Genomic DNA, 13,889 nt, shown 5'->3' with positions numbered 1-13,889 from the left:
TCATCTCTGTCAAGGTCCCCACCCCGTCACCTCCCCTCTCCATTTCTGGGGCAGGACTAGGGAAGGCCATGGGATGAAGGGGGGCTCTGTTTGCCCTCGGGGTACATAGGAGGGGCCTTGGGATCACACAGACATCCTGGCTCCCCTCATGACCGGGTCATGGACACCCACTGCTGAGTCTGGCAAATGGGGTCACATGGGAGGACATTGCCCATAGTCAGAACTCAGCAACACCAGTTCTTCTGCCTGCAGGTGAATGAGACTACGCTGAAAATCGCCGCTTTGACCAACCCAGTGTACCCCAGCGACCAGACCACGGCGGAGAAGCAGTCCACCGATTCGGGGGCCTTCTCCATAGGCCACTAGGGCCTCTGTCCAGGGACCCACACTCACAAAGGCTCCAGGCCTCCCCACAGGGGACCCTGCCTGAGCAAGGGGGCATGGGAGGGAAGAGGGGTTCTCATTGCTGCTGCTCACTCCATGAGCACAGCTGGGACCCAGGTGTCTGGGCCTCCCACTGCTCCAGCGGACAGGCAGTGCCCCCTGCTGAGACCCCAATCTCACCTTCACTCCTTGCCTGACCCCATCTGCTTCCTAGGACCCCTGAGGCAGGAGCACCTGAGCCGTCCCTTTCCCAAAGAGTAGAGATGATGATGTAGAACAGATGGCCACAAGGGCCTACCAGGTGCCAGGCAGTTTCACACACGTTATCTCATTTAATCCTTAGAGTAATCCTATGAGGTACATATTAGTTTCCCTTGTTTTGAAGATAAACCGAGGCTCAGAGAGACTGAGTCATTTGCCCCAGGCCAGACAGTCAGGAGATGAGAGAGCTGGGATGTGAACCTCCGTCTGACTAACTCCATCACCTACACCCCATGAGAGAAGAATGAACTCCTGGGGGCCTCAGCCCTGCTGCTTCAGCCGCCTCTGCCCTGACCATGACTCGGTTAGTAAAGAGTAAGCCCCATGCCTTTCCCAGCAACAAAGGCCGCATTTCAGGGAGACTGGTTAGACAGTGGTGAGGGACCCCGTCTCTGACTTGGGTGGGTCCCAGATTTAGAAGGAAACCGAAGGCATGGCTGTCGGTGAATTTTCCTCATCACACGCCACAGCTCTCTCTCCAAACCAGGGAAGGGGTCATTCTTGTTCTTCTCCGGGACCCCGCACCCACACACATCTGGCCCCTCACTCTGGGGATTTGATTCCCAGACCTGGGGTCCTGTCGTAGGCTGGGACCCTGTGCCAGGAGTTCAGCAGTCCTCATTTACAACATCGGTGAAAAGGCTCCAGTGAGGCCTGGTACCTTGTGAGCTGCTCAGCTGGGTCGGCCAGGCCTGTCCCCATAGGGTCTTAATAAGGTGCCCCGTTTTCTAAGGTTAGAAGCTAAAGGGGCCTTAGAAACCATCTTATCTAACCCTCTTGCTTACAGATGAGGAAACTGAGGCCAGAAAGGGAAAATGACTGGTTCAGTGCCACAGTTCCTGGCCAAAAAGGAACCCACATGTCCTGCCCTTCAAGGAAGGAGGCAAGAACAGGAAGCTGGGTCCATTGACCCAGACATCCTCTATCCCCTTTTCTGGCCTCTCTTACAGTGAGAGGCCCAGAAATTGCCCCAGGGCAGGGCTCTGGGGCAGACCTAGGTTTTGTGAATCCTAAGCATATACAATTTGGGGGCATCTCTTTAGAAAGAATACAAAATTAGGTGTTAGAAGGGGCTCATGCTAGTGAATGAGCCTAAAGAATGTTTTGATAGCTTCACGATAAATCTGCATCTGGCAGTCAGAGTAGGCATGATCATGAGGTCTTAGCAGCACCAGCTCAACTGTAGATGGAGGGCGGCCCCTCAACACAAGGCACAGGAAGTGGGGAAGGGGACAGCTTCAGGAGTAGTTCAGGAGGCTCAAACGGTGGGTACTTGCAAAGGCCTTGCCCAATGACCCCCCACCCCAGGGGGAGAAGGGGTAAGAAGACTGTCTCCACATAAGGCTCAGCACGACTTCCCTCACTCTGCCCTAACCCACAGCCTCATGCCCAGGATGGTAGGGCATATCTCCCCAGGGTCAGCCTTGGGAATTGGGCAGTGCCTGGAGATCTGACCAGACTATGCTTCTCCAGCAGAGACTTCAGTGAAGCCAGCACTATATTTTCCACCTGGGAGTCCCCAGGCATTCCTGGGGAATCCAGTTCTTGGGAGGCTGGGGTCATAGGGATGCTCTCTAATGGGGAGATGGAGACAGTGGTGTCCTGAAGGGACCCTCCCCCCAATCCCTCCCCTTTACCCAGATGGAGGTGGTCCTCCTGCAGGTGCCTCAGCCCCTCTGGAGCCGGCCAGCAAGTGTGTGTGAGCCTGAGGTTGTCCTCCCCATATCTGAACTAAGTTACCGCTTCTGTGTGCTAGATGTAGGGTTAATATCAGTTGTGATGAAAACAGCTACCTTGTCTCTGTTGCATTATGGTTTACTCAGCACAATCACCAACATAATCACATGAATCCTCACACCAACCCTGGTGAGTCTGCTGTGTTTTGTTATTAATCCTATTTGATAGAAAAAGAAATTTAAAGTACATGGAAATGAGATCTGGAACCCATGCCCATTCCTAACACTAAATTGCCTCTTTAATCATTCAGCATAAAAGCCAACATTGATTACTTACCATTGGCAGGCAATGGACCAAATGAGTGACAGGGATTGTCTAAGTCACCCCCCACTTTACAGAAGAAGAAACTGATGCATACTAAAATAAAGAAACTGAAATAGGAGAACTGGGATTTGAACCTAGAACTGTATGACTCTGGAGTCTGAGATCCTGACTTCTATGCTCTATCTGTCTGGGGAAAATCCAGAAACTTGTTAGTACCTTTTTTTTCTATGTGTGCTCATGCAGGTAATACAGGTTTTGCTGCAGTAACAAGTAAAATCGCAAGGTTTAATACAGCAAAGTAGGTCAGACAGCCCCCTCCATCTGGTAGCCGTGCCATCTCAGACACATGGACACCCAGGTCACTGTTGCAGGGAAAGTGAAAACTGGAGGATCACAGGGGGTAATCCGAAGACCAGGCCTGGAGTGGGTTTACTTCATCTCCAGCCACTTTTCACTGGCAGGATTCAGCAGCGTGCTGCAGAGCCCAGCTTTACTGCAAGGATACTGGGAAAGTCCTAGTTCTCTTGGGTTTCTAGGAAGAGAAAATAGTGAGCACAGCCCTGGCTCTGCTTCATTATCTCCATTTTAATAGCTTCTCTTCTCCCCCTCCCACCCCACTCCCACCATTTCCACTGATGGTTCCACACATCCTTTCCTCCTGCGTTCCTTCTCACAAAATCTTGTTCTCAGCAAGCTACCAATCAGCCTTCCAGGGGTATGAATAGATAACATTCTGGGGAATTTCTTCTCTCAAGAGTATTTCCTTTTTAATCGGGGGTTATTCAAGACTGGAAGGCCTTAATCAGCCAAAGGAATGAAAATATAAGAGTTGACGTTGAGGCCTAATGCTAGATCATGCTGGAGATTTGAGGGACATCTTGTCTACCCTGGCCTGCCTCAAGTAAGCTTCAGTCTGGAGGAGTCTTAGCCCCTCTTCTTTCCCCTCCCTACCTCTACCCCTGATTTTGACTGGCAGGATGTTGGGCTGCAGTTTGGCTGGATTTGGCTAAAGCCCATTCTCCGTCAGGGAGATAAGTAGAGGTTGATATAAGGGGCTTGGCATTCAGCTGAAATACCAGTCTCCAGACCACATGCACAGAACTTCCTTTATCGCCTGTCCTTCCCACTCCCACAGACAGACGACACTGTTCTAGAAGCATAGCATCAAAAATGGGCTTATTTTAAAGCATGACTCTCCAATAGGAAAAAATAAAATAAAAGAATGGGTTTATTCATATAAAAAAAGAAAAGCTCAGTATCACTGATCACTAGAGAAATGCAAATCAAAACTACAATGAGATACCATCTCACCAGTCAGAACGGCTATTACTAAAAAGTCAAAAAATAACAGATGCTGATGAGGTTGTGGAGAAAGGGGAACACGTACTCCCTTGGTGGGGGTGTAAATTAGTTCAGCCATTGTGGAAAGCAGCATGGCGATTCCTCAAAGAGCTAAGAGCAGAACTACCACTGGACCCAGCAATCCTATTACTGGGTATATCCCCGGAGGAACATAAGTCATTGTACCATGAAGACACAGGCATGAGAATGTTTACTGCAGCATTATTCACAATAACAAAGACATGGAATCAGCCTAAATGCCCATCAATGACAAACTGGAAAAAGACAGTGTGGTACATACACACCATGGAATCGATACAGTCATAAAAAGAACAAAATCATGTCTTTTTTGGGAACATGGGTGGCGCTAAAGACCATTATCCTTAACAAACTAAAGCAGGAACAGAAAACCAAATACCTCATGTTTTCACTTATAAGTAGGAGCTGAAGGATGAGAACTCATGAACACAAAGGAACAATAGACACTAGGGTCTCCTTGAGGGTGGGTAGAAAATATTGGGTAGGCCGGGCGCGGTGGCTCACACCTGTAATCTCAGCACTTTGGGAAGCTGAGGCAGGTGGATCACGAGGTCAGGAGATAGAGACCATCCTGGCTGACACGGTAAAACCCCATCTCTACTAAAAATACAAAACATTAGCCGGGCGTGGTGGCAGGCGCCTGTAGTCCCAGCTACTCAGGAGGCTGAGGCAGGAGAATGGCCTGAACCCAGGAGGCAGAGCTTGCAGTGAGCCGAAATCTTGCCACTGCACTCCAGCCTGGGCAACAGAACAAGACTCCGTCTCAAAAAAAAAAAAAAAAAAAAAAAAATTGGGTAGTAGGCTTAGTACCTGGGTGATGAAATAATCTGAACAGCAAACAAACCGCCGTAACATGAGTTTACCTATGTAACAAACCTGCACAAGTACCCATGAACCTCAAATAAACTTTAAAAAAAAAAATGGACTATTGTAGTGTGTAGTGTGCAGACCTGTGTGGCGCCCTACTCCCAGGTAGCTCCCCTTCCATGCCCTTGGGGAGAAGGATCACCTGATATGCTGTGATTAGGAGCTGCCTGACCCAATTTCCATCCATAGAAGTTGGACAGACCCCTCTACTGAGGACAGGCCTTTTCATGTAGAGACAGTCCCTGGGGCCCAGCATGGGTAAAGTCCCTGGCAATGCCAGTTCCCATTCTCCTGTTGCCAGAGGCCTGCCCATGTTTAAGGGCCTCATCTCTGTGCTCTCTCCATCACCCAGTTTCCCCAGGGCTCTCTGATCCTGTCCCCTCAACTTTAGCACCCTTAGAAACACAGCACATCCAGGAAAACTTCTTTTCGCTCCTGAAACCACATCCCACCAGATGCTGGTACAGATATACACATACACACAAACATAGTCCGGTATGCAGGTATGCTCAGACACACACTGAGACATATACCCACCCACGTACATACCAGTCAAAGACACAGAGGAAGACACATACACATACACAGAGAGATTCAGGAACATAAGGCTGCAAAGCTTTGCAGACGTATGCACTCACAGGTGTACGCAGACAGACATATCCATAAATACACAGAGATATATAAATATATGCACACTCAACATGCAAATTCATACTGACTCACAGATTTATGCACATTTACATACATAAATTCACACATATACAGGTATACACGTACACAAACACTGACTCATGTACACACCATATACGCACACATGTACATGTGCACACACAGAAATACTTTTGTATTCTCCCTGGGCCCCATGTAGAAATACACTCCCAAGAAGTCTCTCTCTCCTCTCTGCCTCCACCCCCCACAATCCAGGGCTCTCTACCCTCTTGATACCCAGTCTCAGATGTGAGCTTCCTGCTTCATCAACTCTACACCCTTCCTGGAGCCCGGTACCTCATCTGTGACAAAGTTAAGAGCAACAACAATAATCTCTCTCAATGTCCCCAGGGTCTGAGCCAGGGTGATGGAGAGACACAGAGGCCTGGGGCTGCCGAACTGGGAATGGGAACTACCAGATACCCTGGCTTTGCACCCAGGGCCCTGCTGGGGAGAAGCCGCTCCCTCCTAAGGATGTGGCCCCTCTGCAGAGGTAGGCCAGGAGGAAGGGGAGGACCATCACCCTCCTGGCAATGGATGGGCAACGTGCCTCAGAGGAGGCTGGGGACTCACAGAGGTGGCTGGGAATGGAATTGGGGGCCATTACCAGAAGCCAGAAAGGCATAGGGCCTGAGGAGCAGTCTGCCCCAAGACAAGACTGCTTTCTCCCCACCTCCTCGTGGTGTTCCCTAGGTGGGACCTCAATGTTCCACACCAACTGTTGAATCAGCTCCATGGCCTTTATTTTGGAAAGCCATCCATCCCAACCTGCACCCCATACTGAATCCAAACAAAGCAAGAGGACCAGAAAAGCACCCCACACCAACTGAGCTCCCACCCCCCACCTCCCCAATCCTTACCCATACTCCCAACCCCTCACCTCCACCACACCCATCCCTATTCCTATCCCCCCACCTCCCACCCACATCCCTACTCCCAACCCCTCACCTTCACCACACCCATCCCTACTCCCATCCCCCACCTCCCACCCCCACCCGTACTTCCAACCTCTCACCTCCACCACACCCATCCCTATTCCTATCCCCCCACCTCCCACCCCCACCCCTACTCCCATTTCCCCCACCTCCACCACACCCATCCCTACTCCCATCCCCCACCTCCCACTCCCACCCCTACCCCCATCCCCCCACCTCCCACCTCCACCCCTACTCCCAATTCCCCACCTCCCACCCCCCTACTTCCATACCCCACCTCCCCACTCCCATTCCCACCACCATCTCCACTACCTCTACTCCCACCCCCACACCCCCAATCCCTACCCCTACTCCCAACCCCTCACCTCTACCACACCCATCCCTACTCCCATCCCTCCACCTCCCACCTCTACCCCTACTCCCAATTCCCCACCTCCCATCCCCCTACTTCCATCCCCCCACCTCCCCACTCCCATTCCTACCACCATCTCCACATCTCCACTACCTCTACTCCCACCCCCACCCCCCAATCCCTACCCCTACTCCCAACCCCTCACCTCTACCACACCCATCCCTACTCCCATCCCCCACCTCCCAACCCCACACTTACTCCCAACCCCTCACCTCCACCACACCCATCCCTACGCACATTCTCCCACCTCCCACCTCCACCCCTACCCCATCGCCCCACCTCCCCACTCCCACCCCTACTCCTATCTCTACCACCTCTACTCCCACCACTCACACCCCTGCCCCAATCCCCCCATCCCTACCCCACGCCCAAGGAGGCCTTCGGGACCTCGCCACCCCAGGTCCCACTCCACCTCCCAGTGCAGCCGCCAGGCCCATCGGTCACTTTCCCGAAAGAGTGAATGCTTCCAGGATTTTCCTGAACTGGGGTAATCCCCCAAAGTGAGCAATAAAGAAACGAGAGTCAGGAAATGCTGTGAGAAGTCTGGATTTATGAGCAGGAGTGGTTGGGGGGCGGGAGGAGGCTGCTGGCAGGATCTCAGTGCCGCTGACTTAGAAGGAGCAGACGAAGGGCAGTTGCTTGTTGCATTTAGCTCGTCGCCAATAACCTCCTAGCAGCAGAGAGCACAGTGAAGTCAACCGCCCCGCGAGGTCTGGCCTGGGCTTCATCTCCTTCCCTCCTCAGGGGCCCCTATGTCCCCATCAATGGCCATCGTCATCTGCCAGCTGTGTGCTTGCCCCACATCCCTACTGGCTCACATTTGCTGAACTCTTACTGCAAGCTAGGCTGTGTGCTAAATGCATTAGATGGACTTAGGTGGACTACTGCATTTAATCCTTACCATGACTCCAAGAGGTGGGTGCTGTCATTATCCCCATTTCACAGATGAGGAAACGGGGGCTTAGTAGAGATAAACAACGTGCCTGTATCTCAGTCGGCAAGTGGCTGCGCTGGGATGTGAACTGCAGCGGTCTTTCTCCAGCACATATGGTCTTAGCCACTATACTAAAGTCCGTCACATCTGGCACCCATGCTGCTGCCCACATCTGCTGTTGGAGGCAGGCATCTTGTCTCTCAGCCATCCCTAATTTCCCCATCCTTCCTTTTCTCTCATCCACACCTTATATCCACTTCTGCACTCTCATTGGTCACATCTGTTGTTGGAATCTATTGCCCTCATATTGCAGGAGGCAAAGAATTTTCCCACACACACACCATCCAGCCCACCCCCCACCCCCTCTCCGGAACTCCTATCACCTGGTTTTGCTTTGAGGCTTCCCTATGTCTCAGCCCTCCTCACACACAGGACTTTGATTTTTAAGTCAGCAGGAGGGTCTGAGTCTGGGGAGGTGTGTTCAGGCAGCTCAAAGGGGTAGTATTAAGAATCCACTTTACTACCCCTTCTCCCTGTCCTGGTGCCCTTCCCCCTCACCTTTAGTGCATAGGGCCACACAGCACCCACGCCCATTCCCAGGTTGCCCTGAGGACCAGTATGCAAAATTCCAGTGGCTCCCATCAGTCCAGCAAAACCGCTTCCACAGGAACTAGAGAAGCGACAGGCTAGGTCAGAGGGCAGAGGTTCAGATCCAGGACCTCACAGAATATCCCCTGTTGACTTCTCTCACTGCCTACCCGGCCAGGAGCCAGACACCCTAGAGACCCACTCCTAAGAGTTTCCAGGCAGTGACAAGAAGAGCAACCATCTCTCTCAGCCATCACACAGAGCAGGCTTCTCAAACTTTACTCTGTGTACATTATCTCCTGGGGATCTTGTTAAAACGTAGGTTCTGATTCAAGAGGTCTGCAGTGGGATCCAAGATTCTACAGTTCTAACAAGCTCCCAGGTGATGGTGGTACTGCTGATCTATGGACCATACTTTGAGTACCAAATATAATGTCACTTCTTCACCCACAATTCCAGAACCACCCTGAGAGAAGAAGGTCCCCATTTCAGGGATTAAAAAAAAAAAAACAAAGAAAAAAAACAAGGCTCCAAGAAACCTATTTAGCTAGCTTTCTAAGTGACTAAGCTGGGTGGGCCTGGACTCTGTCTCGTGACTCCAGTGGTATGCTGGTAAATGTTTATACCAGCTCTTGGGGTGGGTGGAAGGATGGGGAGTAGAAAGGAGCCCTGATGTGTAGCAATTGCCAATTTCCTGTGTGTAAATACTCCCACCATGGCTGATGTCAAGCTGCAAGCATGTAGTCACTGAGCATGGAGTTGGGAAGAGATGTGCACCATCAGTTCTTCTGAGCCAGTACAAGCCAGCTCCAGAACATCATTGCCTGCCACATTAAGGACACTTTAGCTGCTGGCCTGAAGCTTGGCACCATGAGGTGCTACTTTAACACAATCAGAAAGAACTTACTGCACCCGAGAGTTGGCCCCTGACTTACCCAGCCCCTGAGGATGCCTCCAATCCAGACCTGGGCCTGGTTGGTTGTGCTAGCATAACGCTGAATGCGATAGTTGAAGTTGAAGTTGTGGATGGAGACAAGGTTGCCTCTGTAGCATTTGCTGCAGACGTTCTGCAGACAGAAACAAAGTAGAGAATTTCCTCTTATTTATTTCAAATTTCTGAGTCTCCAGGCAAGAGCCCAGCATCCCTTTTCAGGTTAAAAATAAACCTACTCGCCTCCCTTAATCCTATCTTTTGCTCTTTAATTAGCTGTCAGGACAATCCTGCAGGAAATAATAATACTCATAATAATTATAACCACCTTTTATTGAGAGTTTATTATGACCCAGTGACTATTCCAAACACTTTTCATATATTATCGCATATAATGCTCACCACAACTCTAAGAAGTTGGTGCTGTATATCTTCGTTTTACAAATGAAGGTGCTAAAGCACTGAAAGGCAAAGCGACTTGCCCAGGTAACACAGCCAATAAAAGGCAGAACCAGAATTTAACACAGGTGTTTCTAACACTGAAGCCTTTTGTTTAAATCAGTGGTTCTCCGCCAGACCAACAATATCATCATCACCTGGGGATTTGTTGTAAACGCAAATTCTCAGGCTCCACCCCAGCCCTCCTAAATCAGAAGTTGTGCGAGTGAGGCCCATAAATCTGTTTTAACAATACCTCCAGGTGACTCTGATGCACTAGCCTAAATGAATAGGGAACAGAAGACTGAATGTACTCTCTTCTCCCCCAGGTCCTCCGCAGTAGCCTCCCTACTACTTACCTGAGCGTTTGCAAACGTTGTAGGAGTCCGCACCAATAGGTAGTGGCAGGCCTTGCACCTTGGACTTCCCTGCACTTCAACTATATCTTCTTCCCTGGGGCACTGAAAGTCCTTGTCTAAGGCAGCTGGGTCCGACTCCATGGCTTCCTCATCCTCAAAGGTGTCTTGACAGGCAGAGGCCTTGACCTCCTTTCCCTCTGCCTGAGTCACCTCCTCAGTCAGAGCCAAGTCTCTCTCCTGCTCCCTTGAACTAGCCAGATCTTGACCTAGGTCTGCCCCTGTCTCTAGGCTCTCCAGACTGGGGACATCATTCTCTGGGAAAAAGAGGTAACCTGCTATCAGGTCAAGAGCTTCCTTGTTCCAGCACCGTGGACAGCTCCAGCAACCTCTCTCGAGCTTTCCTAGGAACTCCACCTGAAGCCAAGACTGGAAGATTTCCTTGGTGTTAGGTAAGGAGAGATCTCTCGGGTCACACCCACAAATGGACAAGAACCTGACTCCTGGCCAACACCATGAGTGTGTGTTTTGAAGGTGGGAGAAAGCACGTGTGAGAAGCCCAGAGCAGTCACCAGCCCTTCATCTTAACAGGTGGGTGGTTTTTCCTTTTGAAAGTACAGGTTACAGTTGGCCGGGCACGGTGGCTCAAGTCTGTAATCCCAGCACTTTGGGAGGCCAAGGTGGGCGAATCATGAGGTTAGGAGTTCAAGACCAGCCTGGCAAATATGGTGAAACCTCGTCTCTACTAAAAATACAAAAATTAGCTGGGCGTGGTGGCATGTGCCTGTAATCCCAGCTACTTGGGAGACTGAGGCAGAAGAATTGCTTGAACCCGGGAGGCGGAGGTTGCAGTGAGCCGAGATCGCGCCATTGCACTCCAGCCTGGGCAACAGAGTGAGACTCCTTCTCAAAACAAAAAACAAAAAACCAAAAAAGAAAGTTCCAGGTTACAGTTCTGAGTCCAGGTGATATCTTACTGGAGATGAGCTGTATCAGCTAAAGAGGGAAGGCTGTGGTCCTGACCTCATGAGTGCAAATAAAAGCTGGGGGAGGGGAGTGTAGGAAAAAGGAAAAAAGAGAAAGATGGATGAGGAGGGAAGGGAGAGACTTACCCAGATGTAGAGCAGAAACTGTTCCCAGCAGAAGAACGGGCAGGAACAGGAGGCGTTGCATATCTACTGTCTTTTAGTGAGGACGCTACTCCACCTTCCTTCTGCGGGCTGTCTTTGTGTATCTAGTGTAGCCCCTGGCACATAGTATAGAGGGAATGTTTGTTTAATTGTTTGATTAAAGAGCAACTCCATTGCTTTCTCTTCTTGCCATGAGCAGACGCTGAGCTGGAGAGTCTAGAAAAGGAATAGTGGGAGGGATAACTCAGGTACAAAAGTTCGTTTGTCTTCCAGTCTCTGTTGCTGCTCCCCAGTATCACCTTCAGCCCAGACTCCTGCCCCGGCGGGGACAGGTCTGCTTAGCCACGATGTTCCTAAGGACAGGCCTCCTACGTGTTTGCCCTATGAGGTGCTGCTTCTTCCCAGGGCCTACATTGGTCCTGCCTGGGCAGCCGGAAGAGAACTTACCTTCCAAGAGTCTGAGACCTCCACTCTCAGTGCCTCTGCCTTCGGGGCCCAGAAGCAGCCTTTATACTGGGTTTTTGGGGAAGTGGGAAGAGGCCAGAATGATTGCTCTAGGCCAGGGTTGGGGACAAAGGAGCTGATAATGAAGTTTGCTCAGTTATCTCAACCCTGTGCCCTGCTCTCTGCTGGGACTGCAGGGACCTGCCTCCTGGGGCCTACTGCCATGTGTGGGTGCCCCATACCCTGGTTTGCTTCAGGAGGCCCTGGATGTTATGTCCATTGTCCAGGCATAATTATTATTTATGCCCCCTAAAGTGCCCCAGTCTGAACAACACACCTTAACCCCAGGAGTAGCTTCCTGTTCGTGGAGATCCCAGGGAGCTTGTGGGAGACAATGAGGGGAGGCAGTAAGAGGGGAAGGGGAGGCTCAGTGCTCCCAAGCTCTCACCCATCCTAGGGGTGTTGTGGGCAACACACCCCTCACCCTCATCTCCACCTCGTCTCCACCAGGCATGTATGACCACCCCTAATTCACAGAGGCAAAATGTGAGATTCAGAGAAAGGGAGGAGGCAACTTGCCAAGGTTCCATGGGAAGTGGAAGAACTGGAATTTCTAAGTCTTTTTTACTCTAAAACCGTCTCTCTCTTTCTTTCCTCTCTCTCTCTCTTTTCTCTCCCTTCCTCTTTCTCACTCTTCTCTCTTTCTCATCTTTTTTTTTTGTTTTCTTTTTGAGATAGAATCTTGCTCTGTCACCCAGGCTGGAGTGCAGTGGTGCGATCTTGGCTCACTGCAACCTCTGTCTCCCGGGTTCAAGCGATTCTCCTGCCTCAGCCTCCCGAGTAGCTGGGATTACAGGCGCCCACCACCACACCTGGCTAATTTTTGTATTTTTAGTAGAAACAGGGTTTCACTATGTTGGCCAGGCTGGTCCCGAACTCCTGACCTCGTGATCCACCCACTTCAGTCTCCCAAAGTGCTGGGATTACAGGCATGGGCCACTGCGCCTGTCCACCTCTTTTTTTTTTTTTTTTTTTTTTTGAGAGACAAAATCTTGCTCTGTCAACCAGGCTGGAGTGAAGTGCTGCAATGATAGCTCACTGTAACCCTGAATTCCTGGGCTCAAGTAATCCTCCTGCCTCAGCCTCCTGAGTCGCTGGGATTACAAGCGTGAGCTTTCTCATCTTTTATGTGTGAAAAATCTACATCCTTTCTTCTGTGCTGTGGATCTAGATCAAGGTTCCTCAACCTTTGTGCTATTAATATGTGAGGTCAAATAACGCTTTGTTGTGGGGGACTGTCCTGAGCGTTGTAGAAAGTTTAATGGCCCCTCTGGTCTCTACCCACCAGATGTCAGTAGCACCTCTCCCCACCCCCGCAGATGATCAAAAATGTCTCCACATGTTTCCAAATGTCCTCTGGGGAGAAAAATGGCCCCAGTTGAGGATCTCTGATCTAGAATATGCCACCTTGTCCAACCTTAAGGCATAGCTTCGGGGCTGGCAAGCAGGCAGCATGAAAAACTCCACGCGGAGTCTCTCCAGCATTCTGTAGATCATCCTCTCCACCCAACCCTCCCCTCCTCACCTCCCATCTCCCACCAGCCTTGTGTCACCCCAGGGTCTGGACTAGAATCAGGCAGGGGAGGCGCTCAACTCAGGGACACTAAGAAATTAAGGGGATACTAAGAAATTCACTATTCAAGATAAATGAAATAGTGAAATAGAAATGAAATATTTCTTATACATTGAAATTAATGCAAAACAAAACATCAAAATTTTAACTGACCAAGCTCTAACCAAATTTGCTGCATGTTAAAGAGAGGCCAGCATGTCTCAAACCTTGAATTTGCCAGATATCTCTGCCAAGAGCTAGTGGACTTGTCAGGGTGAACTCAGAGGCATCCTGTGGTATGCTTCTCAGAACATGAGTATGCCTGGCACATGAGTGGAGGGTGACCCTTGTCAATTAGAAAGTGCAGATTTGTAGGGCCGAGCACGGTGGCTCATGCCTGTAATTCCAGCACATTGGGAGGCCTGGGTGGATGGATCACCTGAGGTCAGGTGTTTAAGACCAGCCTGCTCAACATGGTGAAACCCCAGCTCCACTAAAAATACAAAAA

At 50.5% G+C, this 13,889-nt stretch overlaps 2 protein-coding genes across 2 annotated transcripts in view; one reads left to right on the top strand and one right to left on the bottom strand.

Moving 5' to 3' along the window:
• The window catches only part of P2RX3 (purinergic receptor P2X 3), a 34,362-nt gene extending 31,595 nt beyond the window's left edge, over positions 1–2,767 (top strand). The window contains exon 12 of the mRNA XM_025357428.1: positions 253–2,767. Coding sequence (XP_025213213.1) covers positions 253–366 — 114 coding nt within the window. The 3' untranslated portion in view covers positions 367–2,767. The remainder of the gene's footprint in view (positions 1–252) is intronic.
• Positions 2,768–7,478: 4,711 nt separating this feature from the next.
• Positions 7,479–11,809, bottom strand: PRG3 (proteoglycan 3, pro eosinophil major basic protein 2). The gene is made up of 6 exons (XM_025357823.1): positions 11,773–11,809; positions 11,308–11,441; positions 10,199–10,512; positions 9,406–9,537; positions 8,441–8,552; positions 7,479–7,618 (listed from the first exon to the last, which is right to left on the bottom strand). Exons 2-6 carry the CDS (start codon positions 11,366–11,368, stop codon positions 7,560–7,562), a joined length of 678 nt encoding a protein of 225 aa, XP_025213608.1. The 5' UTR covers positions 11,369–11,441; positions 11,773–11,809; the 3' UTR covers positions 7,479–7,559.
• Between the last annotated feature and the right edge of the window lie 2,080 nt (positions 11,810–13,889).

The sequence above is a fragment of the Theropithecus gelada genome, chromosome 14, assembly GCF_003255815.1.
Source record: "Theropithecus gelada isolate Dixy chromosome 14, Tgel_1.0, whole genome shotgun sequence".
NCBI lineage: Eukaryota > Metazoa > Chordata > Mammalia > Primates > Cercopithecidae > Theropithecus > Theropithecus gelada.
Note: the sequence above shows the minus strand (reverse complement) of the source record. Positions and strands in the feature narration are given on the sequence as shown.

Coding starts and splice junctions, on each gene's coding strand:
- PRG3 (XM_025357823.1), bottom strand. CDS start 11,368: ATGCAACGCCTCCTGTTCCTGCCCGTTCTTCTGCTGGGAACAGTTTCT. Junction 10,513..11,307: donor AGTTTCTGCTCTACATCTGG/GTAAGTCTCTCC, acceptor TCTTTTTCCCAG/AGAATGATGTCCCCAGTCTG. Junction 7,619..8,440: donor TGTGGCCCTATGCACTAAAG/GTGAGGGGGAAG, acceptor CTCTGCTGCTAG/GAGGTTATTGGCGACGAGCT.